The sequence below is a fragment of the Lampetra fluviatilis genome, chromosome 49 (assembly GCF_964198595.1).
Source record: "Lampetra fluviatilis chromosome 49, kcLamFluv1.1, whole genome shotgun sequence".
Classification (NCBI taxonomy): domain Eukaryota; kingdom Metazoa; phylum Chordata; class Hyperoartia; order Petromyzontiformes; family Petromyzontidae; genus Lampetra; species Lampetra fluviatilis.
Window position 1 is genome coordinate 4,524,486 of NC_136323.1, and position 27,341 is coordinate 4,551,826.

The 27,341-nt window shown below is 54.8% G+C and overlaps 1 protein-coding gene across 1 annotated transcript in view; it reads left to right on the forward strand.

Moving 5' to 3' along the window:
• LOC144948479 (protein Niban 2-like) overlaps positions 1-27,341 on the forward strand; it is a 68,617-nt gene that overhangs the window by 15,475 nt on the left and 25,801 nt on the right. The window contains exons 2-3 of the mRNA XM_078877977.1: positions 7,740-7,870; positions 19,924-20,052. Of these exons, the coding sequence (XP_078734103.1) occupies positions 7,740-7,870; positions 19,924-20,052 (260 nt within the window). The remainder of the gene's footprint in view (positions 1-7,739; positions 7,871-19,923; positions 20,053-27,341) is intronic.

Here is a 27,341-nt window from a genome sequence, read left to right on the forward strand (position 1 = left end):
TCGACGCGTGTTTTTTTTTGAACGTGGAGGGGAAAAACCTGGAAGACCCGCAGGGGAGAAAAACTAAATCCACGCGACCACGTGGCGAGAGACATGCAAACTCCAAATACGCAGGTTGTCATACTTGTATGTTGAACTTCTTTCGCACCGTACGTAGCCTAACGTGATAATCGGAGGTGCGGGGAGTGGGGGGGGGGAGAAACTAAACGACAACAAGAATCGGTTCTCAAGAAATGAACCCCCGGTGGCGAAGCGATGTTCGATTCTGAACCGGTCCGGGGCCGCCCCTAGGTCGACTCGGCCTCAAATGCGTAGGCGGTGCGATTTTGTGTGGAAACGTCGCCACCGGGGAGACGGAAGGTTGCCCGGGCGTGGTTCTGGCAACCCCAACCAAACACCTCGTTCGTCCGTGCCGATCTTCATAGGCGCTCGCTAACACCATTTGCTCCCTGGCAGTCTGTGGGCTATACGGTGGTGGTGAGGGCGGGGGAGGGTTGATGGGAGCTTTTGTCTTCGCGGCGCGTGAATTGCTGTAGTTTTGCATTTAATTGAGCGTGTGATCGACGGGTGTCCTGAACCGAATCGGCAAATGGGGAAAAAAATAAATCCACCCACCCACCACCCACCACCACGACCACCAACCACCGTGGCGAATCTGAATGGATTCTCCCCGATTTGAGAAATTGGCAGAAACTCTTGTTCCAATTATCCACGCTTCGTTGCGGCCGAGATTGACGTCTGTTGCAAGTGGTGGGAAAAAAATGGGCTGACGACCGCCGGGGAAGGGGACGAGAGCGATTGCCATTGAGCAAATGCAGACACGGGGGGGGCGCGGGGGGGGGCGGAGGGGGGGCGGGGGGGGGCGGGGGGGGGGGCGGAGGGGGGGCGGGGGGGGGCGGGCTGGGTGGCATGGACAACAGCGACAATGACGACAGCGACGACGTTTTGACGTTCAAGCGCGAGTGAAGCGGACTGTGCGGAGCGGTCATCGTCACGCTTTAACGTCCCGTGCCACCCGCGGTGTTAACTGGGGTGGGGCCGCTGGATTCGAACCACGAAACCTGCCCCCCACCCCCCACCTCCCAACCTTTCTAGAAACGTTCGACCGCTCTGGGGCCCGTTGACGGATTCATTTGCGTCTCTCTCTGTCTCCCGCCGTGTCGTGTCGTGGGGCTTTTCTGTGGAGCGCGCGAGCGACGTTCGGCGGCCATGCGGCATCTCGTCTGCTCGCCCCCCACGTGCCCCTGGGGTGTTGGGGGTGGGGGGGTGGAACGAAACGTCGGACGACGACGGAGAAGCTGCGCGGCGGTCGCGGCGAACTAGAACGGCGAGAACCTCCGACGCGATTGTTGCGTTTTTTTCGGCCACACGGTGGTTGGGTGGGTGGGAGAGATGGTTGGTGGTAGAGGAGGTTTTGGGGTAAGTACATCGCATTCCTGGCGCATTTTTGGCGAGGAGGTGGGAGGAGGGAGGAGTGGGTGGGGGGTGGGGTGGAGGCAAGAGGGGGGGGGTGGAGTTGTTGATGGTCGAAGAAGACGAAAAAGGCGGCAATACATCTTCACCGGGTTCCCTCGAGGGGAAATGTGTGCGAGGAATGCTTGCTCTGGGGGTGTGTGCGTGTGCCGGAGTGCGCGTTTTAGTTGGTGGGAGGAGCGGTGGCGCAGCGGTGGGGGCGATGCGCTACAGACCCGGAGGACCCCCGAGGTTCGATTCTGGCTCGCGGCGCAACATCGGTGCCGATTTTTCTCGGAACCGGTCCCGGGTCCCCCCCCCACCCTCCCTCTCTCTCGCTCCTCGGTCGACGCAGCCTTGACAATGAGTGCCTGGTGCGGTGCCGTAGCAAACATCGGCACTGGGGAGACAAAGGCGGCCGGGCGTGGCTCCTGCCACCACCACCCTCCACCCCCTTCCCCCCGTCGTGTGCCGACCTTCGTAGGTGCGACTCGACTAGCTTGACCGCACTTGTCCCCCAGCAGTCTGTGAGTAGAGGCTATACCCGGAGGGGGGGGGGGCGAACCTTTGTCAATGTTGAGTGGCGCGCGCGCGAGTGTCACTCGATCTCGTTTTAGGGGAAGCTTTTCGGTGCTAACGCCGCACAGACACGGGCGGGAGGGGGTGGGGGTGTTTCACCATTGTGTGGTGTGCAATAAACAAGCACTTGGGTCAGATCTCCCCCCCCCCCGAGCAGAGTAAACCTTTAAGCCCAGTGGCTTGCGTGAAGAATGAATTGTGAGCTTTTGTTTTTGGCGAATTCTGAAGTTTCGTCTGCGTGCGCGCGTAGGGGAGTTAGATGCGCTGCGCTACGAACCCGGCGATCCGAGTTCGATTCCCGCTCGCGGCCAACGCCGGTGACGATTATCTGAACCGGTCCTGGGCCTCCCCTAGGTCGACTCGGCCTCGAATGAGTACCTGGCGCGGTGTGTAAAAGCATCTCCGCCAGGGAGACAAAGGCGGCCGGGCGTGGTGCTGGCCACCCACCCCCCTCGTGTGCCGTGCCGGCCTTCATAGGTGCTGCTCGCTAACAGCACTTGCCCCAACAGTATGTTAAGGCTATACGGGGGAGGGGGAGTTGGTGGAGCTTTGTCTTTGTCCCTCCCTACGTGCGTGCACACGTGGTTACGCTGCGCGTACACGCGGGGGTTGGTGGGTCGCTGCGAGACTGGCAGCTCACGGGGGGGGCGGGGGGGGGGGGCGTTTTACTGGGAGCTGTGGATGGAGAGGCGCGTGGCGGTGACGGCTCGCGACGGAGCGGCGGTCGCAAGCGGCGTGGTGGGGGAAGAAGCGTGCCCCCCCCCCCTTTTTTTTAGAGAGAGGTGGGGAACGTCCGCCGCGGAGACGGAGCGATTTTTGATTCGGATCGTACGCGGGAGCCGGGGGGCGGGGGGGGGGTACGGGCGACGGCTTTAAAATCGGGGCGGTGGGTGGGGGTTGCTGAAGACAATATATCGTCTATGCCCCCCGCGTGGTGAAGTATGGTCAACTAACTCCCCGAAAGCACGGCGTGCCGGAGGGCCCCCCCCCCTCGCTCTGAAAGTGGCTTGACGAGGGGAGGGGTTGGTGGGTGTTGTTGGGCGTGTGCGTGTAGGATGATGATGATGATTGATGATGATGGTGGTGGTGTACAGTACTCCTACTTATTTTCTCCCACATGGCATTCGCCGCCGAGGTAGCAAGTCTCCCCCCCACCCTCCACCCCTCCACCACCCTCCCCACCACCCTCTCCCCCCTCCCCACCACCCCCCCACCACCACCCCTGTTTCTGCAACTGCTCAATAGCAGAATCCCCCGGCTGGCCCGATCTGTGATGTTGCTGCAGCAGCAGCAGCTTCAGCCTCTTCCCGTCATCTGATAAAGGAACGCAAGTCCCTCTCGTGACTCTTGCCCCAGGGGCCCCCACGGTTACACCACAGAGGCACAGACACCGACCACCAGACGAGATGGACACGTTATCTGATAAAGCCACCACACCCCCCCCCCGAACAACTTGCCACGCGTACACGCGCACACACACGCGCGTGCACAGTCATCGCTTATTTCGCGATGACCACCGGATTTGGGTGGTTATTGTTTTGTCCATTTACTGGAATCTGTCACCGCTCTGTGCGTGTGTGCGTGTGTGTGTGCGTGCGTGCGTGTGTACGTGCGTGCGTGTGTGTACGTATGTGCGTGTGTGTACGTGTGTGCGTGTGTATGTACGTGCGTGCGTGTGTACGTGTGTGTGCGCGTGCGTGTGTGTGTACGTGCGTGTGTGCTGGGAGTGGTACTATAGCGGGTAGCGCGCTGCGCTATGAACCCGGCGACCCGGGTTCGATTCCCGCTCACGGCCACCAACAACCCAGTGGCGATTATCTGAACCGGTCCTGGGTCTCCTCTAGGTCGACTCGGCCTCTAAGAATGAGTATCCGGTATTGTCGGATATTCGGGGATATATGTTTCATGCGAGTGCCGGGGGTGGTCGGGGAGAGGCAGGAAGCGAAGGATGTGGCCCTGAGATTATTTTGGCTCCTCTGCTCTGCGAATGTTATGGGTTAGCCCCGTCTGTTGGGCGTATCGGCTTTTATTTGGATGGAATTTTTTTTGTGTGTGTGACCCAATTGCGTCTTCTTCCAGCGACGCGTGGGTGGGTGGTGCACAAAGAGCGTGTTTTAAACACCGATTTTTTTTAATTTAAAAAATCCTCCGGATGGTTAAGACTTGCCCGCAACATTCACATTCCTGTTAACCCCTTATCAGTGCCCTACCCTATTATCAGTGCCCTACCCTATTACACAGACCAGGTAGACCATTATTGGTCACCCCCGTGCCCTTGTACATCTCAACGTCCATCCTATACACTAAACTTTATACGGCGCTATACACTACACTATACACTACACTAAACTATACTATACACGCCACTATAAAATACACTAAACTATACACGGCGCTATACGCTACACTATACACTACACTACTACATACCTCTTGATTTAAAGCTTTCGTCACTGCAGGGATTCATATTCTTGGTTCTTTCGGTAAAGTCACGTAGAAGGGAATAATAAAATAATATTAACATAAAACAATAAAAAATATTAAAATTATTTTATATCAATATTATTTTATTATTTCCCTTCTACATGACTTTACCAAAAGAACCAAGAATACTACATACCTGTCAATCCCTTATCAGTGCCCTACCTTCTTACAGACAAGTCAGACCTTATCGGTCACCCCGTGGCCCTTACAAATCTCAGCGTTCATCCTACAAAGTCCCATCACAAGGGAGAAACACAAACAAATAGACAACAACTAAAAAAAATTGCCCGTATTGTAACGGCTGTGCGCCATATGGACCTGAACTCGATTTCCCTGCACAACAATACGGACGGGGTAAACCCTCCATGGTTGACGGGTCTACTTTAGTGCCGTTGAATGTGTGTTTTTTATGTGATCGTTGCTTGGGAGAATACGGTAATGTGCCGGAGAGAATGCCCTCCTTGTCAGAAGATGATTGTGGACACGCTGCTCTACGTTTTGGGGAGAAATTGTCTTCCGGACGGATTATTCCCAACGGGCGGATTAAAACACACGAGACGCACGCACGCACGCGCACTCCTTCTGGAACGTAACGTATTGGCTCGCAGGGCCGTCTTCCAGAAGATGATCACGAATGTGCCGCCTTGACGTTGTGGGGGGGGGTGGGGGGGGGTGGGGGGCGCCTTCCGGAAGACACTTCTGGGACTCCGGTCATCTGGGTGGCAAACATCGTGGAGCGATGAACTCGACGCCTCGTGCAGGGACAGGCGGACGGATCGCGGCAGCTTCGTTCCCTGTGCCCCAATCCCCGTGTTGGGTCATTCTCCCTCCTCGCAACCCCTCCACTGGAATCGACTTACCCTGTGCATTGAGCAGCACTGCACCATAGACTAAGTACTGCACCATAGACTCAGCACTGCCCACAGACTCAGCACTGCCCACAGACTCAGCACTGCCCATAGACTCAGCACTGCCCATAGACTCAGCACTGCCCACAGACTCAGCACTGCCCACAGACTCAGCACTGCCCACAGACTCAGCACTGCCCACAGACTCAGCACTGCCCACAGACTCAGCACTGCCCACAGACTCAGCACTGCCCATAGACTCAGCACTGCCCACAGACTCAGCACTGCCCACAGACTCAGCACTGCCCACAGACTCAGCGCTGCCCACAGACTCAGCACTGCCCATAGACCCAGCTCTGCCCCTATGCACTAAGCAGTCTCCCTCCTTAACCTCATTCCTTTCTTAAAGCCTCACCTCTTCTCCATCATCGCCCATCCCCTTCCTCTTCCCTCCCCTCGCCCCTCCACTCCTTCCCGTCCCTCCCCTGTTGCCCTCGTGACCCCCAACCCCCCCCCCCCCTGCTGTGCCCCCTGTTGCGGTCGCGCATTCCTCGGCCCTTGCGCTGCCCCTGAATCACGACTTTTGTTATCGCTTTTAAACTATGCAAAGCGCCTTGAGCTAAGCGGGTGGGGGGGCGGGGCTGAGGGGAGGGCTGGTGGGGGGGGGCTGTTCGGGGGGTGGTGGCACGGGCGGGGGGGGGGCAGGCTGCGGCATGGATACTGTGCAGGAGAAATGTTTTTGCCGAGCGCGGTGCGATCGAACCACGCTCTGCTCCCTGCCTCCTCGATGTGAAATTCCAAGCGTGTCGGCCGACGGGGTGCAGCCCCCGCCGCCGCCACCTTGAGCTCCGAGATTATTGGGGCACCGCGAATGTGCCGCCGCGGCCGCCGCTGCTGCTGCTGCTGCCAGGGGTGCGGCGGTGGTTGGCGGCGGTGGTTGGCGGGGTGGGTCGGCCTACGGCTAAACGGCATCGTCGTGCCGGCTCTGCCAGGCCACCAAGCCACGCCGATGAATATTTAGCACCAGCGGTCGAGAAAGTTCGGAGCGTGGGGGGGGGCTGGGGGGAGAGGTGGGTGGGTGGGTGGGGGGGGACGGCGCTTTGCCACAGGGGATGAAAAACAAGAATCAAACGCGCCAACTTTGCCGTGAGGTTGCGCCCGAAAGGAATATAAAGGTGCAGCCCCTGCAATTTGCTCGCTCGCGCCACCGCCTGGCGGAAGAGCGTCCCACTTCTTTTTTTTTTAGGAGGGCAGCTCCTTCGAGTGGCTCTCCTCCAGCAGGGTATGTTGGCCTCCTCTTCCACCGCCGTTCAGACGTTTTTAAGAAGGAGGAGGCGGGGGGGGGACTGGAAGCGGGAGTCGTCGCTATTTTTAGGCCGAGGCGGAGTCGAGCCGTGTGCCACCTTGCAAGATTGCGAGGATTTTGCCGCAGCTGATTAGCGCAGCACCAAGCGGATGATCCCAGTTCATCTCGGCGGGTGGGTGAGGGGGGGGCGGTGGTGAGTGGGGGGGAGGGGGGGAGAGGCTTGCGGGGGAGGGTGGCCGGCTCGTCGTTGAAAGTTCGACACAGGACAGACAGACGCACACGCGTGGCATCGATGGAAATCCTCTGGGGCATTTGCCCTCCTTTTGGCTGCCACTCTGTGTCCTTAATCTCGACCACGATCAATATTCCCCTTGTCGTTGTTATGCGCGAGTAGTCGTGTTTATTGCAATACTGTTGGCAAGTTTATTAAATTCGCCCTCTCCCCGTGCCACCTCCGTCCACCCCACGGGGTTCGCCGCGGTTGGCCAATCGGCAGGTCGCGTGTGGTGGTGGTGGTGGGGTCAGGCGGTGGGGTCAAGTGTCGGGGTACTCCCACGACGTCGTGGCCGGCGCGGGAGAGTCGGTCTGATACCCTCCAGTAGGGGGTCTGGCGGAGAGCTCGCTCTGGTGGTGGTGCTTCCGCCAGCAGTGGATAGACCATGGCTCGCGGTGATCATAGACGATGACGATGGTGATTGCATAGTGGGCCTCCATCCAGCAGTAGAGAGATTTTGGCTCCACGGTGTTAAGGATGATGATGGTGGAGGTGGTGACCGTGGTGGGATGGCGAGTCCTTCAACATTTGCTGGGCCGTGGCCCAATGATGACATGTAGAGGTCGTCATCCAGCAGTTGATAGACCATGGCTCTCGATGAGTCGTGATGACGCAATCACGATGAATTTGTGAGTTCATCGTCCAGCAGTGGACGGACCCTCTGAATGATGATCGTGATGATGATGGTGATGGTGGTGATGGTGGTGGTGGAGGCTTCCCTCCGGCAGTAGATCGACCGTCGTTGTTGTTCTAACGTCCTTCTAACGTCGTTCTCGCGATCGCCGTCTTGTTGCAGAGAGCACGGATGGCGTGCTGGGCCCGTTCGGCGATCACTACCGGGCCCAGTTCCCCGTCTGCCTTTTCAACCACATCCGGCGCGAGGTGGAGGAGAGGGGAGACTTGCAGCCACAGTTGCTACGGCGGAAGGTAACCGTGGTGACGAGCGCCGATGTTGTCGTCGTCGCTATGGGGGAACGTGAGACGTCGCACGAAGGCGATGGTTGATATCGTCCCAGGCTAGGTGCACTTGCAGCTCGGAGCGTGTGTGACGCTCCGCTGCTGCCAGGAGGTCACGGGACAGACCCGGCTGCTGTGGGTGAACCGGTCGATATGACCGGCAGATGCACCACCTGTGCTGCCCACTGTGCCACTCAAAGACAAAGTCACTCTCCCCCCCGTATGGCGCACAACAGACCGTCGGCAAGTGTTGTTGGTGAGCGCCGAATGAAGGCTGCCGGCACGGCACACGAGGGGGGGGGGGGGTGGCCAGCACCACGCCCGGCCACTTACCATATCCAAACACGCACAAAGACATCAAAGATCGCCTGTTTTAGCCTTCGGGGCCATCCATTTAGTAGGTACGCAAAAATCTGTCACAACTTGAGCCCTCTCTCCCTCCCTGTACGCACGCGTACTTTTTACACCCCCCCCCCTCCCCTACCTGCGTACGTACGGCTTGACGCCCCCCCCCCCCCCAATCCTATAGAACGGCCATATGTAATCCATGCAGAAACGATCAAGGATTAATAATATTAACGTGTTTAGACAAAGTCCACCGCCGGACTATCTAACTCATTGGAAGGCCAATGTAGACAAATTATTAATCGAGGCCTCACCCCCCCCCCCACCCCCGTTTCCGTTGTCAGTAGACCCCCCATACGCAAGCGAACGCATTTGGGTTAACCCCCCCCTCCCCCGTCCATGGGTACGTACTAAATGGATGTCCCTTAACAGACTGTTGGGGAAAGTGCTGCACCTATGAAAGCCGGCACGGCACACGAGGGGGTGGGTGGCCAACACCACGCCCGGCCGCCTTTGTCTCCCCAGTGGTGATGTTTATACCACACCAGGTACTCATTTGAGGCTGAGTCGACCTAGGGGGAGGCCCAGGACCGGTTCAGATAATCGTCACTGGTGTTTTCCGTGAGCGGGAATCGAACCCGGGTCACCAGGTTCCTAGTGCAGCGCGCTAACCGCTACACCACCGCTCCCCATTAGAGGCATACACGCGCACACACACACGCAGAGACACACGGCAAAGCGACGCAGATTAGCGGAACTGGGTTGGGGAAATAGGACTGCAGACGTCATATTTACGTTCGCTTTTAGAGAGTCGAGGAGGCAATGGGGGTCTGGCTTCATTGCTTCTGGAAACGCAGCCGATGCGGAACAACGCCACGGGGCCTGCGGGCTGCATCTGTCGAGCTCTCGCGTATTCGCCCGGCTCACGGCCTCAACGAGCCTCGCGAAACGTGGTTTGGCTTTTAACATTTTTATTTATGAATGAGATTACTTCCAAGTCAAATTTGTCGCTGCGTTCGTGGAGTATACAACTCGCCGTACGTGCGTGTGTGTATATAAAATAAAAATCTACTGCTGGATGAAGGCCTGTGAAGGCCCCCTCCTCCAGCACACCTCTGCTGGGCACTGTCGGCTATTAACAGTGAGAAGAGAGACGTTTGGAGGGAGGGAGGTCTTGCCAAGTTTTTCCCGCAGTGAGAGGGGGGAGACGGGAGGGGAGGGGCAGCGATGATTGCCACGTAGTCTACCAATGGAGTAAATTTGTGTGGTGTTAATTTTTAGTTGGTTTATATGTACTGCATATATTTTTTTATTTGGACCACGACGCCGATTGCGGCACACAGAGTGGGCCCCCCCCCCGCCGCTCCTGCGAGCAACGTCACGGGATCTTTTACATCCAAAACTCGCGAGTGCGGTCTGTGCACAACGGCAGCATTAATCGGGGTGGGCGCTGGGTTCGAACTAAACTAATTAAGAATTTTACTACTTAAGGCCTCACTGAGCTACGTAGCTCTTTTTCCGAAGCGACCTGGCCACAAATGATCGCTCAACGAAGTGGCTCGTCATCATCGACGTCATCGCATGGAAATTCATAGCCGCCAAATACTCTGAACGCACGTCGATTCTAAATGTAGGGGGGAAAAAAACCCACGATCATCCGTTGCCCCCTCTAAACGAAGTGAACGCTGAGCCGCTCACGCGTTCTGAGACTCGGCGGTGAACGGGACCCCCTCGACGGGACACCCCCTCGAAGGGGGTCCCCGTCAAGGGGGTCCCGTCGACGGGGACCCCCGGCACGCATCTCGCGGCCGTATCGTCACGCAAAAGAGTCAAAGGTCTAAACAATTAAAACCTTTTTTTAACGCCGGTGCTAAAATAAATTAAATGACCCTAAAATGTGTCCTGACATTTTTAGGGGGCCGCCCTGTAAGACCGTGTGTGTGTGTAATATAAACAAACAAACAAACCGGAGAAGAAGCAGTGATCTGAGACTGCCCGGGCGGGCTCCAAGCGCACGTGGCCCACTAAGCCATCAAACCAGTTCTGATTTGGAACCCCACGTCCGCCTCTCGGCACTAGTGAGCCCCCCCCACCACCACCAGCCCCCACCAGGTGATAAAGGCGCAGGCCGTGCAATTGCCGCTCTAGAACGAGAGCACCCTCCCGTGAGCCGTGGTCTGTCCACTGCTTGCCCGATGAAGGCTTCTTCTCCGGCCAGCCATGATCGTCGTTGTGGGCTGCGGTCTGTCCGCTGCTGGATGAAGGTTCCATCATACTCTTCGTTTTTTCGGCAAAGTCACGTAGGTCAAAATGAAATAAAAATTAATAAAAATAAAATAATAAAATTCACGACGTTTCGGAGGCAACACAAGTCTCCGTCATCAGGTGGGACCGTCACGGCTTGATGCAGCAAATCTGGCTGTGTCTGTCCCACCTGATGACGGAGACTTGTGTTGCCTCCGAAACGTCGTGAATTTTATTCTTTTATTTGTATTAATTTTAATTTCATTTTTTACCTACGTGACTTTGCCGAAAAGACTAAGAGTATGAATCCTTGCAGTCACGAAAGCTTCAAATCTAGAATTAAAGTTCCATCACCCTACCACCACCGTCACCATCCGCAATGAACCACGGTCCATCTACTGATGGGCAGGAAGGGCAACCACCAGAGTGCGCGCTTGCCCAGGGCTCCCCCCTGGTCGAGGGTGTCTTTTGGCCTACTCTTCCATGCTCGGCAGAGGTGGGAGGTCGTTTACCGTTGGAAATTCGGTTATCCGATTTTTTTTTTTTTACGTGGTTACTTTTTTAAGTCTCGTCTTTAAAACGCGTCTTCTCAAGCCCGTTCATCGCGTTCATCTCCTCGTCTCCGCCTTTCCGTATCCTTGATCTTGCAAGGCGCCTCGAGACGTTAGCGGAAGGTGCCCTTTACAGACAAATGTGAATTATTACGATTTAAGTGCCCACCAACGCTCGAGCCCGGCACGTGCCACGTGCCCCTGCGGGCATGTGGGGGACGGCAGGCAAGGTGACGATTCGGTGGCGGTCGGTCGTCTTGGGCCTGTTGCCCGCCACTAATTGCGAGGGGGGCCACGCGGAGGCCTGCAATTGCAAACCGATATAAAAAAAACAGTGACTGCAACTTCGATTTAAAGCTTTCGTGACTGCAGGGATTCATCTTCTTGGTTCTTTCGGTTTCACGTAGAATGGAAATAATAAAATAATAACTTCATTCAGACGCTGTCTCCCCCGACAGACCTGGTCTTCACCTGAGGAGGACGGCTGCTTGCGTTGTGGCCGAAACGTCGCGAGAAATATTTTATTATTTTTTAGTTTTTATTATTTTATTATTTCCATTCTACGTGACTTTACCGAAAGAACCAAGAAGATGACTGCAACTTGGCGCGGCTTGTCCCATAATGATGGTAATAGCAGTGGCGGTAATTACGCATTCGGAAGCCCTCTTTCCAGCGCTCGAGTGTGCTTATGTTGGGTCTTGTCTCAACGGGGAGGGGAGAGGGGTGGGGGGGGCTGTGGCGTTGGCGGGCGTCGAGAGGCGAGTGATACGAGATGCGCTCCTGGCTCCTCCTCCCACCCCCGAGATCGACTCGGGCCCCAGTTGAGTACTGTAACCTGGTGCGGTGTGCAAATATCAATAATGATGCTGGGGAGACAAAGGCGGCCGGGGTGCGGTGTTGGCCACCCCCCCCCCCCCCCTCTCGCGTGCTGTGCCGTCCTTTTTTTGTCCTTCCCCTGCACCTCCGATTTGGCCACGGTTGGCTACGTATGGTGCGAAAGAAGTTCTACGTACAATGGGCCCCCCCCCCGAGGTCACGCTCGTTCTGGTCTCTCGAGTTCTCTGCTGGCTCTTGAAACTCGGTATAGGCGAGGCCCTCGCGAACAGCACTTGCCCCTAGAAGTCTGTGGGGGATCTTTGCCTTTGTGATGACGCACGTGCTTTGAACTTCTTTCTGCACCGTACGCAGCCAACCGCGCTGATGGGCGACGCGGGGGAAGGACAACAAACTAAACTCGTTTCTGTCGTTTTGATGATGACGACGACGGTGGTGACGATGATGATACTGGCCGTGTGCGGCGACCCGAGTTCGATTCCCGTTCCCGGCCGGTACCAGTGACGATTATCTGGACGGGTGCTGGGCCTCCCCTAGGTCGACTCGGCCTCAAACGAGTACCTGGTTCGCTTGTCGACAACGTGGCCACTTGTGAGACGAAGGCTGGCGGGCGTGGTGCTGGCCACCCGCCCCCTCGTGTGCCGCGTCGTCTTCGTTGGCGCTGTCACTCCTCGCGAACGGCACAAGCCCCCAACAGTCTGCTAAAGGCTACACGGGGGGGGGGAGGGGGGGTCATGATGATAATTGTGATGATCGTGATGATGGTGCCACCCTTCAATTAGAACACTTGGTGGGGGGAGGCGGGGGGGGTGGGCAAGCCACCTTTTTTTCTCCGCCGCGTTCCTGCTCGCTCGCTCTCTCCGCTCTCGGCCTCCTAACCCCGGTGCAAAGTTTCGTGCCGTGCGAGTCTCGGCCCGTTTCGGTCTCCAGCCACACCCCTCGTGCTGCGATGCCGAGCTACCAGAGGTATGTCGACGAGCACAAAGACAAAGATCCCCCCCCCCCCCCGTATAGCCTTCAGCAGTAAGCTGGGGCAAGTGCTGTTAGCGAGCAGCAGCACTTTGTAAACGGGTGACAAGGGGTGGGGGGGGGAGCGTGTGGGGTGGTCTGCACTACTACGCCCGCCCAGCCCCCTTTGTCTACCCCCCCCCCCCCCCAGCGGTGATGTTGACTGCACACCGCCCGCACCAGGCACTCGTTTGAGTCCGAGGTCGACCCTGAGGGTCGAGGGCCAAGGGGGGACCGGTTCGGATCCTCGCGATCACCGGTGTCGGTGTTGCTGGTGGGCACCTGGAGGGAGACTCGAGGTGGTAGAAATCGCGGAGGAGCTGAGAGAGAGAAGAGGCTCTGGGGGCGTGGCACGGTCGTGTCGTGTGACAACGGGGACCTTCACGTGGGTCAGAAGGTGCCAGCGATGCAAGTGGACAGGAAAAGAGGTCAACAGAAGAAGAGGTGGGGGGGGGGGGCAATGTGGTGCGATCGGTAGTGGCGGCACTAGGAGCTGAAAGAGAGATGGCGTGGACAAGGTTGGCAAGGGACGGGGGAAGGGAGGGGACCCCCCCCCCCCCCCCGCACGAGTGGGACAAACGCGTGGTGGAAGAAGACTAAGACGAAGAAGATTGACGTTGCTGTGATGGTGGCCGCGATGTGGGGGAATCGAACTCGCACCGCTGCCGCTCGCATGCTCCAGTCCCCCAGCCGCACCCCTTGAGCGAGCCCGGGCTCGCAGACGTTGCGTCGACGATGGCAAAAGATTACGAAGATTTCCCCCCCTGGCTTAGCGCCGCTTGTGATCGGCACCTACGAAGGCGGAGAGGGTGGGTGGCCAGCAGCACGCTCGGCCGTCTTTGTCTCTCTGTGTGTATACACACACACGCCGCATTGGGTACCGTTCTAATTTTAGGCCGAGTCAACCTGGAGGTGGCCAAGGACCGGTTCGGATTAATCGCCACTTGGCGTTGACCGTGAGCAGGAATCGAACTCGGCTCGGCAGCTTCGTTCGCTCTGTTGGCTACGTGGAGTGTGCGAAAATAAGTTTTTACATGCTTAGCGCAGCGCGCTAACCATTGTGCCACCCCTCCCAATGCACACACGCACACAACCACAAGCGACCGCAACACACACCAAACCAGATGTGCCGCTTAAAAATAATCCCTCCCCCCTCTATCCCCCCCCCCTTACGCCGGATGCTCACGTCATCCACAAGCCGCAAGAGACGTGGGCTGTCCGGCTGAGCCAGCCGGGCAGATGCCGCGTCGGAATACCGAGCCGGATCTGCCGGGGATCCTGCGGTTCCGATCCGGGTCTCCGGTTTGAGAGTGAAGTCACTTTCAGGGTCTAAACATTTGCTGAAGTTTCACTGGAAGGGGTAGGCAATGCACGGTGCGAAATAACTTGAACGTACATGCAAGAAATGAAGTAACTTTATTGGGACCGAGGCTCCCGCAAGGCCCTATGCAGGAGGGCGTGTGGCACAGTTTAGAGCCGACTGTCGCAGAAGGGCGGTTGTGTCGCTACAGTTGTATTTTTTTTTCCCTGAATAAAATTACCGCTGAACCACTCGCGCATTCTGAGAGTCAGCGGGGAACGTGATTTCCCCCGCCCCCCCCCCCGCCGCTACCCTTGCGACCCGCAGGCATCTCGGGAACGGGTGAACGAGCGTTTGTACGCGTTGGTGCAAAACCGGAGCACCTGGAGAAAATGCGCGCGCGTGCAGATGGAACGGGTGGATTCCTCATTTTGCCGTAACCAAGCGAGGTCGAGGGAGGGGGTGGGGGGTTAGGCGGGTCACGTGGCCGTAGACTGGCGTTCACCTTCCTGGCAGCGAGCCCGACGCTCGCAGCTCCCGCTGGGTGGGGCTTCCTGCGAACTTTGGATAATTTTCAGCGAAAACAACGCCAAACCCTGCCGCGATATCCAACCTATTCTTCAGCTACACAAAGCCATTGGCAAGGACCATTGTTTCACCGCAAGGTTATGCCCCCCTCCCCCCCCCCAAAAAAAAATGGGCGCCACGGTGGCTAGGAGATGTTAACTACATCGCCCGGTATGCAGGAGGTCGTGTGTTCGATCACAACTCTTGACGCCTGCTGTGTATATTTGTAGTTTGCATGATCTGTCTCCCCGTGGTCGCGTGGCTTTTTCTCCAGCCCATCCGGGTTTTTCCCCTCCGCATCGCGCGTGTTTGGAGTATTTGGCTGCTACAAATGTCCACACGATAAGCCCACGGGGCCACACGGGGCCACGGATCACTCCTGCTAAGCTGATCCAACGCGATTCAAACTTAATGTGGTAAGGGATCGACTTGGGAGAAAACCGAGTCGCGCGTCTGTCCGTCTGCCGGTCTATTTACGATAACTCCTGCGGACACGGTCCGATGCGAACGCAAACTTCGGCGTGAAATTCGCCCCCCCCGAGTGGAAAACCGGACATTTTCGTACGAGGGTTTCCTCCACAACGTAACGTGAGAGACGCGGAAGCGCACGCGGCACAACGGACTACTGTAACTCGCGAGGATTAAAATCCAGCTGGCTCTGGCCGCTGCCCCCTCCCCCCTCCCCCCTTCCCCCGTCAGCTTCCGTACGGCCAAATAAGTTATTGCCCCGGACGAAAGGGGCGCGTTGGAAAGCGTCGCAGCATTATCCCGCGCCTGTTGTCACGACACACTTCCCCATCTTGTTTGAATCTCTTGCTCGGTCCCCCCCTCCCATCGCTATTCTGTTGCTACTCTGCCACCCCGGTGACCGATTCCTGTGAGCGTCACTCGTGGATTCCTTCCTTCACCTGCCTTGGGGACTCCAGGGATGGGAGCCACACCGTGTTCAACCACCACCACCACCTTCTTGGTTCTTTCGGTAAAGTCACGTAGAAGGAAAAGAATAAAATAATAAAAATAAAACATAATAAGATAATTCTCACGACGTTTCGGCCACAACGCACGCAGCCTTCTTCAGGTGGAGAATAGGTCTGCCACCTGAAGACGGCTGCTTGCGTTGTGGCCGAAACGTCGTGATAATTATTTTATTATGTTTTATTATTTATTATTTATTATTTTCCTTCTACGTGACTTTACCGAAAGAACCAAGAAGATGAATCCCTGCAGTCACGAAATCTTTAAATCGAAACACCACCACCACCACCACGTTCAACCACCACCAGACTGCTTGTCGCAATAAAGGCTTAAGATCCCCATGTCGACTTAACAGACTGTTGGGGCAAGGGCTGTTGGCAAGCACCAAATGAGAGCCGGCACTGCACACGATAGGATGGGTTGCCAGCACCACGCCCGGCCGCCTTTGTCTCCCCAGTGGCGATGTTGACTACTCGTTTTGAGGCTAAGTCGTCCTAGGGGAGGCCCAGGACCGGTTCGGATAATCGTCACCGATGTTGGCCATGAGCGGGAAGCTAACTCGGTCGGCTGGGTTTGTAGCGGAGCGTGCTCACCACTGCCACCGCTCCCCACTTATCACCTTACTCGCTCATCAACTCACTCGCTAACCCCCTTACTCATCAACTCGCTCACTAACTCACTCGCTCACCACCTTACTCACTCAACTCGCTCACTAACCCACTCACTCGCCGCACTGCAGGTCACAACGCTTTGGAATTCCCTGCCGTCATCTCTTTCGCCCAAGTTCTTAAAGCAATAACTTTCGCTCAACTCGAGCAACTTATTCTTTACCTACGTGACTTTACCGAATAAACCTAAGAGTATTATTCTTACTTGTGAACTATTGCACCTTCGGGTGGTGCTGTTCGTTGCTGGCCGCTTGGGCACTTTGGGCCTGTGTGCTCGGTAACTCTGCGTGCAGTGGAAAAAAAAAAAACCTCGACCGTAAAAGCGGGACGGAGTCCGTGCGTCTGCATGGTTTGTCTTCCTCGTTTATCTCCTGCGCCCTTGGACATGCTTTCCTTCCACCCCTGCTCCCACCACCGCGCGCCGCGACCACGTCAATAACCACGTCAATAACCACGTCAGTAATCCGGCCTTGGCTCCCTCGCGGGAAGCCGGCCCCACTGGCTGGGAGAAAAAATCCTGCGGAGTCTAGGTCTCTCCTTGGCCCCCGGGCGAAAAACAGATGTCGGAATGCTGCTGCTGCTCCTGCTGCTGCTCCTGCTTCGCGTTTCCATCGTCGAGGACGTTTGGCTGGCGGTTGTTGTTGTTGTTGCTCGCGCTGGTGGGAAACAAACCCAGCGGACCTCGGCCGATCAAGTGAGCCCCCTCGGGGTTTTGTTAGTCGGGAGAGAGGGAGGGGGGGGGTGCCGTAGGTGTCAAGACATAGGTGTGGTCCAGGCCAGGGAGGAAACCGGTTGAGTTGCATGCAACAAAGTTGTTGCAAACTGGTTGCCCGTTTAACGCGAGACGCAAAAGACTCGACTCTCAAACGGTTGGATCTACCCAGTAGGTTTGCGCAACCTCGCGATTTGGTTGCTACAATCCCATTGTGGGTGGCTCGGGTAGGTGGAGCTAAGCAGGAAATGGGCGGGGCTCTGCCGTGGGGGGCGTGGTCAGACTTCAGCTACATCCCAGGCAGTGATACTATTTGTTCAGACTCGGACAGGCGATTTGAGTCCTGCGGATGTCGAGAGCGGTTTGCTTGGTCTGTTGATCGTTCAGCTGGGGGCGCCGCGGTGGCTAGGACATGTTAACTACCTCGCCTGGTATGCAGGAGGTCGTGGGTTCCATCCCGACCCTGACACCTGTATATTTGGAGTTTGCGGTGTCTCTCTTTCTTTCTCTCATCATCATCACGGTGGCTAGGAGATGTTAACTACCTCGCCTGGTATGCCGGAGGTCGTGGGTTCCATCCCGATCCTGATGCCTGCTGTATATTTTGAGTTTGCGTGTCTCTCCCTCTCACCGTGGTGGTGCTTTTTCTCTCCCACATTTCGAATCAACGATCACGCGTTCTGAGTATTTGGCTGCTATCGATTTCCACATGATGATGATAAGCCACTTCGTATCATTTGTGGCCACGCCGCTTTTGAAAAGAACTTCATAGTCCAATGGGCCTTACCTGCTAAAATGAAGAGTTTAGTTTTCGTAGCTCAGCTGGACCTCATTCCAGATATTGAATCTCCCGTTGTGGCAGCTTAAGCAACGGTGCAGGTTTCTTAAATTCGCGCTCCGCCCCCCCTTGCTCCACCTCTGTCCACCCGGCAGCGCCAATGGGGTTCACCGCCACCTCCTTTCAAGAGTCCTGAGACTCGGTGAGGCTTTCCTGGATAAATAAGGGAAATGTCATTGTGCAATCATTTCCTGGCATAGTAGTAATTGTGGTTGAACCCGGAGTTCAATTCCTGGCCGCGGCTAACCCGGTCCTTGGCCCCAACCAACCAGCCTGCACTGTCCAAACGTGCTCAAGTATGGAGTCCGACTCCCAACACATTGCTCATCACTACAGCAGTAAGTGGCTTTCAAATTTCATTTATTTCCGTTGCTGCCTTCGCCACGACATGCAGGAGAGATGGGAGCTGGCCACAAGCACACACACACGTGTGTGCTTGCGTGTGCCTGTGGGGGAACGGTAGCATGGCGGTTAGCGCGCTACGCTACGAACCCGGCGACCCGAGTTCGATTCCCGCTCACGGTCAATACCAGGTGACGATTATCTGAACTGGTCCTGGGCCTCATCTAGGTTGACTCGGCCTGAAATGAGTACCTGTTGCGGTGTGTAAACATCGCCACTGGGGAGACAAAGTCGGCCAGGCGTGGTGCTGGCCACTCACCCTCTCGTGTGTCGTGCCGGCCTTCATAGGTGCTGTTCGCTAACAGCACTTGCCCCTTCAGTCTTAAGGCTATACGGGGGATCTTTGTCTTTGTGTGCCTGTGGGTGCAAGCAAGTTGGCACAGTAGTTGGAGCACAGCTTGGGACATCTGCCAGTCATCTCAATCGGCCAACCCATGGCACCACCTGACTGTCAGCGGAGCCTTCGACACTTCACGTGGCCTCAAAGCCTCAAAGGCCTGGCACAAGTGCCGTGGGGACGTCACCACCACTTATTGGCGAATGACAGCTGTTGTTGCGTGTGTGTGCATGAGTGTGAGCGTGGGGAACGGTGGCGCAGTAGTTAGCGCAGTGCGCAACAAACCAGGTGAACCAGAGTTGGTGAACAACAGTGTTGATTATCTGAACCGGTCCTGGGCCTCCCCTAGGTCGACTCGGCCTAAAACATGGCCAGTTGGAAGACAAAGGCGGTCGGGCGTAGTGATGGCCACCCATCCCCCTCGTGTGCCGTGCCGGCCTTCATAGGTGCCGTTCGCTAACAGCACTTGCCCCTACAGTCTTAAGGCTACACGGGGGATCTTTGGTGACCGCTTGGGCGAGGCCTTCATCTGGCAAGTGGATATCTCCCTGTGGTGGTGTGAGCTGTGGCTATTGCAGGGCTGCGCCTTAACCTTTTCCCCAGCTCCAGCGCTTGCCCCCAGAAAGCGTTCCCGTGCGGAGCCCTGCAACGGGCGACCGGAGTTTGCCCAGTGCGCGCGTGCGTTGAACTTCGCGCCGTACGTAGCCAGCCTTGGTAATCGGAGGTGCGGGTCGAAGGACAACGAGCAGTTCTAAAGAAGTGAGATTGTCAATCTAGACGGTGATTTTTTTTAAAGTGCGCAGCTCCCAGTGGCTTGCGAATATCTGGAAGGAAGAGCGTTTTTCCGGACGGTCGCGGAAGCTCATCTGAAAGCGCCGTGCGATGCGGCGACCGCCTTTGTCCGACGGGCAGCCGGAAAAAAAAAAAACGCCGCCGCCGCTGGCGAAGATGGGACTGGAGTTTTTTGGCGTGGCGATTTTTTTTTTGTGGTTTACGTTCTTTTCGACGTGATTGGCTTTAGGGGCATCGCGGTTCGTCTGCGGGCGAGCGCTTGGTGCGTGTGCATAACGAGAGCCCCCCCCCCCCCCCCTTTGCGTTTGTGCTCCTCGTGCGTCATGCAGCAACAGAGGTGTGGACTCGAGTCATGTGACTTGGACTCGAGTCAGACTCGAGTCATGAATTTGATGACTTGCGACTCGACTTGGACTTGCATAACAATGACTTTGTCCCACCTCTGTGCAGCAAGCGATCAAGGAGCGGCCGGTCGGCGACGGCTCCCTGCTGATGCTCGAGGACGGCAAGAAGTGGAGGGAGAAGTACGTCCGCGTCACCGCCGACGACTACCTCGTCCACGTGTTCGACAGCAAAGAGGTGAGGTGTGTGTGTGTGTGTGAACTGTCGTGGGCTGGTGGGGCGGGTGGGGAGGGGTGGGGTGGGTGGGGAGGTGGGGAGGTGAGGGGCGGGTGGGGGGTGGGGAGGTGGGGGAGGGAGGGGACTTACTTTAAGAGACGTGCGCTGCTGTTGTTTCAACTCTCACACTGCGAGTGCTAACAATGACAGCACGGCATCTTCCATGTGTAGTGGCATCGCGGATGTCACCGTGTAATGCCGCCCCTAGAGAGGCTCGGTGAGCACTGACTGGCAGCGCTGGATGATGGCCCCACGCTCTGCGTGCAGTGCCGACCCCTACAGGATAGGGTGTGAGAGTGCCGGCCGTGTGAATGGGGTCACTAAGGGCCATGGTACTCTGGATGACCCCGAAGGACACGTGACCGGTAAAGTCTACACAGGGGCCTCCAGGTGGGGGCTAGGGGTGGTCACGTGTCAGGGCCGATGTCTTGCTCGAGGGTTCTCTGAGGTGGTCGTGGCTAAGGGCGAAGCTGGCCACGCCACGGACGAAGATAGAAGCCGGGTCCCCGAGAGGGACCGGCTGTTGTTGTTCATCCTGAAGAAATCTACGTCCGGGGAAGAATCGCCAACACGTGGACCTGGACCCTGGTTGGGGTCCTGTCCGTTGTAGCTACTCCCAGTGTGATTGGTGTAGTTAGCCGGGTGGTCCGCTACCATAGGATGTGACCTGGTCAAGGGGCAGTAACCCTTTTGTGTTGGTATCAATAAATGTGTTGCCTCCGAATAGTACGTCTGCGACTCAGTTGAACTCGCTACACATATATATATAAATGTGTATAAATGCGTATATGAAAGGTAACTTCGCTTGAAAGCACTGTGGAGAGAGTGCCAGACTCAAACCTTGGAAGGTTACGAGATCGAATTCCGGTCAGTAATTAACTAAAATAATGCGTCTGTGGTGGGAAAAACACGGGGGCGGGCGGGGGGCCAATGAGGTTGCCGGTGCAAGCGAAGGCCCCTCTTCGTTGCAGCGGTCGTTGAGCGCCGTGCGTGCGTGCGCGTTGACCCGGATGGATGTCATACTCTTAGGGTTTTGTCGGTAAAGTCACGTAGGTAAAAAATAATAATAATAGAAATAAAATAAAAAATCACGACGTTTCGGAGGCGACACAAGTCTCCGTCATCAGGTGGGACCGTCACAGCCAGATTTGCTGTATCAAGTGAAGCAACAAAAATGTTGCAGTCACGAAAGCTTCAAACCGGATGGATTTCTCTTCTTGGTTCTTTCGGTAAAGTCACGTAGAAGGGAAGTAATAAAATAATAAAAATAAAACATAATAAAACAATTCTCACGACGTTTCGGCCACAACGCAAGCAGCCGTCCTCAGGTGAAGAATGCTGCTTGCGTTGTGGCCGAAACGTCGTGAGAATTGTATTATATTATGTTTTATTTTTATTATTTTATTACTTCCCTTTTACGTGACTTTATCGAAAGAACCAAGAAGATGAATCCCTGCAGTCACGAAAGCTTTAAATCGAAATCGGATGGATTTCGTTTACCTTTTTTTCTGGTCGGCGCACCTGCGGGGTGACATCCACCCCCACTTCACCCCCCCCCCCACCCCCCGTACCTTTGTCAACGCCGTTGCAGTTGGGTCTGCGTGAATCTCCCTCCTTGGGTGTCTGCGCGTGCCCACAAAGTTTAATGACGAGCGACCTCAGAATCTCAGATTCGAACCCGGGAAACCCCGGGCAGTGCCGGCTAAGGGTGCCATGGCCCGGTGTCTCTGCCACGGCCGTTTCACGAACCCCTCCACCACCAACCTGGTCCCCAACCCCCCCTTCCCCCCGCTCCCTTACCTCCTGTGCGCTCGGCACTAAAGTGGCTGTCGCAGAACAACCAGAGAGAGAGAGAGAGAGGCCAAAGCCCGTGGCGCAAAAAATAAAGATACGACGCTTGGCTTGACGGAGAGCGACAAACAAAAAACATAACTCTGATAATGATATGATAATTGTTTTTTTACCCTTCTATCTGGCAACAAAACTGACACCTTTTTTTACAAGGAGTCATGTTTGCATAGACCACAATACCTGCAGTCCAACACCATGTGAGACTAGGCTCTAAAGAAAGCTGTCTCGGGTGTGGACCAATCAACTTCAAGGACAGTGCATACATTATCAGAGTTGTGTTTTTTGTTTGCATTATGACTGCAGGTATTGTGGTCTATGCAAACATGACTCCTTGTAAAAAAAGGTGTCAGTTTTGGTGCCAGATAAAAGGGTAAAAAACCAATTATCATATTTTTTACTGGCAAATGAGGTTCCAATGGTGGGAGAGCGACAAGTTTGTGCGGCGCGAGTTCCCCCCCCCCCAAGTCTCTCATCGCGGCCGCGTGACGCCGCGGCGGCTTCGTGACTCGGGGTGGCGGGGGGCGTGGGGGGGGGACGACTCGCCCGTAGGGTGCACGCGGCGGGAGAGGCTGCTGGTGGCGCGGTAGCCGCGGGGTTGTTGCGTCATCACGCCACCCTGTCTCTCTCTCCTCCTCCTCCTGGCCGACTCACGCGGACGCCAAGTCTGCCCTTGGCTCAGAGGCAGCGGCGGCGGCTGCTGCCGCTCTGTGTGTGTGCGTGGAGGCGCGGCCGTGTTGGCTAAGCAGCTTCTGTTACGCGGCTGAATTCACGCGCGCAGTGCGGGGAGGGGGGTGAGCGGGGGAAGAGGACGAGTGGCGAACGGGGCGTGAAGAGGAGCCCACGTGGGGGAAAAAAAGTAGCTGAGATTTTTATGATTTCTAGCTCGAAAAAACGGGCGGTGGGGATGTGGGTGCAGAGGGGGGCCCCCACCCTCTCCTAGTTTGACCTGATGGTGAACGTGGGTGTTGCGGTACCCTCTCTTGTTTTGTTTTATCTTACCAGGTAAGGCCCCCGCTGCGCTGCGTAGCTCAACGAAGTGGGCTTATCGCCACCGCGTGGGCATTTATAGCGGCGGCCAAACACTCCAAACGCGTTATGTTGATTCTAAATGCGGAGGGGACAAACCGGAGTGACCCGGAGGGAAAAATCCACGGACGTTGGGGGATCGTAGAGGTTCAGTACAACAGTGGATTTTACTGCACTGCTAACGGGGGGGGGGGGGGGGGCTATAGCACCCGTTTTGCACGGTGGGAGTCACCCATTCAAGGAAGTTTTTTCCAGGCTCGCCCTCCCCCCCCCTGCTTAGCTTGCGAGGATCAGATGCATTCGGTGGTGGGGGGGGGGGAGTGATTTGGTCGTGGCAGCAAAGTAACGAGAGGGAGAGACTTTCGCAAGACTCCCGCCGCTGCTGCTGCGAATGTAAAAAAGAAGAAGCGATCCACTGTGTGCGATGGGACTGAAAGTGAAATAACCGGCTGGGGAGAGACCGTCCGCGTATTCTGATGTTTATTGCCAAGCAGCCGGCGGTGATGGGTGCGGGAATTGGCAACGACCTCAAAGTCTCGACGCGCAAGAGTTGTGCTGCGGGTAGAGGTGAAAGCCAGTTGCTCAACTAAACTGTTTATTTTACCCGGTAAGGCCCACTGAGCGAAACAGCTCTTTCAGAAGTGACCTGGCCACAAATGATAGCTCCACGAAGTGGCTTCTCATCATCGCGTGGACATTTATAGCAGCCAAATACTCTGAACGTGTGACGTTGATTGGAAATGTGGAGGGACACGCAAACTCCAAATATACCGCAAACATCAGGGTCCGAATCGAATCCACGACCTCCTGTATACCATGCGAGGCAGTTAACATCTTGCATTGAATGATCATCTGCCATTCAATGATCATGACGCGAGGCTGGGGTCACTGTTCAATCAAATAGTAGATTTGTTATTTATTCAAAATCTTTGTAACCCGTAATAAATAAACAAATAGAATCAAACATTCTAGATTTGAAGCTTTCGTGACTGCAAGGATTCATATTCTTAGGTTTTTTCGGTAAAGTCACGTAGGTAAAAAATTCTAATTAATAAAAGTAATATAAAAAATAAAATAAAAATTACATCACCTTAGCATTCTTAAGAATAGTGGCTATTTCAGCTCTTGCTACATCCGCATGGATGTGTCCTATGCCTCCTGAGGGCTACATCAATCTGAGAAATCACATCCTCTACTGGTATATATTTAGGGGTGACAGCGAAATGTAGTCCTCTGGCTAGTTCCGTCTTCAGATTGTCAGAATCAAACAATCTCAGGCGGCCAAATCTTCGGGATGCTCAACCTCCCCTCCCCTCCCTCCTTTAGCTCCGCCCACTTATTACATAGACACGCCCACTCCGCCCCTAGCACCGCCCACACAGTGGGTGGACCTGCCCACCTCGCTGTCAACACCCTGCCTCCATACAATTTGAGTCTCCTGGCAGCAGGTACATGACTTTTGAGTCTACTGGCAGCTATTCGCAGGCGTGCGTTCCACACGTGAATCCGCGGAACGCACAGCTGCCAAAGACTACATAGGTCGGCAAGCATCCCGAGTTGAGAGTGAGATCAGAACAATTTTTAGAAAACTGGGGAACAATCTTGACGAATTTTTTTTTGTCGTAAGAACAAATATCATTCCTTCACGGGGTGGACACCAGGACAGACTTTTCGAGCCCCACTGCGGCTGTCCCAGCCAATCCAGAGGCATGAGGTGGCGAGATGTTGACTACCTCGCCTGGTATACAGGAGGTCGTGGGTTCGATCCCGACCCTGACGCCTGCTGCTGTATATTTGGTGATTGCGTCTCTCTCTTATCATCATCACGGTGGCTAGGAGATGTTAACTACCTCGCCTGGTATGCAGGGGGTCGTGGGTTCGATCCCGTGTCTCTCTCTCTCTCTTATCATCGTCATCATCATCACTGTGGCTAGGAGATGTTAACTACCTCGCCTGGTATACGGAAGGTCGTGGGTTTGATCCTGACCCTGACGCCTGCTGTATATATGGAGATTGCGTGTCTCTCATCACGGTGGCTAGGAGATGTTAACTACCTCGCCTGGTCTACAGGAGGTCGTGGGTTCGATCCCGACCCTGACGCCTGCTGCTGTATATTTGGAGTTTGCGCGTCTCGCGTGGATTTTTCTCCAGGATCCTCCAGTTTTAGCCCTCCACATTTTAGAAACGTGCATTCCGAGTATTCGGCCGCTTCTAAATGTCCACGCGATGATAAGCCACCTTGTGTAGAGCTATCGTTCGTAGCCTGCCAGGTCTCCTTCTGAAAAAAAGATCTGTCTAGCTCAGTCGGCCTTGCCTGGTAAAATAAAAAAAGAGATATTTTTGGTGGTCTGAGCTCTGGCTTGGGGCTGTGACTGCTGGAGTTCAATATTTACTCCGGGCTTTGCTGTGGATTTCCGTCAGCGGGTGACTTTAAGTGCAGCCAAACAAGTGACTCCTCTTTTTCATAAACGTGTTTTACTTTTTCACGAGTAATAAAAATGTTGGAATTTGCATCGCGGTTCACCGGTGCTCTCCCCGTGTACTCGTAAAGAATACATATTTGCAGATATAGGCTCTACAGTCCTTTTGGCGTCATCTGGTCCGACCCATGTGAGACTAGGCTCTAAGGAAAGCTGTCTCGGGTGTGGACCAATCAACTTCAAGGACAGTGCATATATTATCAGAGTTATGTTTTTTGTTTGCATTATGGCTGCAGGTATTGTGGTCTATGCAAACATGACTCCTTGTAAAAAAGGTGTCAGTTTTGTTGCCAGATAGAAAGGTAAAAAACAATTTCTACAGTCCTTTGTTAATCCACTCCTCAAATCTGTAAATTATCTGGAACAGCCATTGTAACAGAATAATAATATTTTTTACAAATGTGTTACATGGATAGTGGTGGCTCTCTTACACAGACCGATGGAGATACATAGAGACCCATAGAGATAAATAGACAAGACACGGAAAGAAAGAGATACACACACTGGTGGAGCCGGTGGGGTGGCACGTGCCCCCCCTCAATGATTCGATCGAAATCCCTAATTTCGATCGGATCATTGGGGTTTATTAGTAATAAATCGGCATTTTGCGACCCCCACTGCCACTGTGTCGCATATTATTACGTGCCAGGGACTCTATGAGATGATAGGACAATAGTCTGAGTCCATAATTGGCAATACGTAACGGCAAAGCAGTTATAAGTGACTCACAGAATTGTGCGCAGTTGCGTATACAGTACACGACTTCCCTGAAGGCATCAACAGCTTCAACGGTTCGAATTCGACCGTCAATCGATGGCTGCGCCATCGCTGCACACGCATCGAATAAAAAGCAAGGGACAAGTCCTTACTTGCTAACAACTCCTCTATCATTTTTCATTGCTGGAGGGGTTGCCCCCTCTACCTGAAACTCCATAGAAATAAAGGAGACCCATAGAATGTAAAAAAACAAGAATAGCTTTTACTCCGTTCTGGCAATAAAACAGGAGGTGTTATGATGTTCTAACGCCAAATGGAATCAAGTCTGCATTGACCACACGTTACTTGTAGAAAAACGTGCATTGTCTTTGAGACTGATTGGCAGTTTCCATTGCTGCATCATCATCGTCATCGTCATCTACAAACTAAACTTGACAAGCTATTTGTTCCATTGGAACCTCAATTGCCAGTAAAAAAATATGATAATTGGTTGTTTACCCTTTTATCTGGCAACAAAACTGACACCTTTTTTTTTACAAGGAGTCATGTTTGCATAGACCACTACCTGCAGTCCAACACCATGTGAGACTAGGCTCTAAGGAAAACTGTCTCGGGTGTGGACCAATCAACTTCAAGGACGGTGCATACATTATCAGAGTTGTGTTTTTTGTTTGCATTATGACTGCAGGTATTGTGGTCTATGCAAACATGACTCCTTGTAAAAAAGGTGTCAGTTTTGTTGCCAGATAAAAGGGTAAAAAACCAATTATCAATCTATTTGTTATTTTACCAGGTCAGACCCCAATGAGCCCACGTAGATCTCTTTCCAGAAGCGACCTGGCCATTGCATTGACAGCTCAACGGAAGTGGCTCACCATCTCGTGGAAATATACAACAGGCAGCCCAAATACTCTAAACCTCCCCTGGCATTCCAAGGCGGTCTCCTATCCAAGCCAAGTGCTAACCAGGCGCTCGGCACCTGCTGTCAATAAGAATAATGCGCCATGCGTGGAAAGCGGGAAACAAAAACGGAGCCAGGGCAATTGACCAAACTCAAGAGGGGAAGGCCATATTCTTAGGTTTTTTCGGTAAAGCCACGTAGGTAAAAGAAAAAATTACAGCACGATACAGCTATCGTGCTGTGACGGTTCCACCTGAAGACGGAAGCTTGTGTTG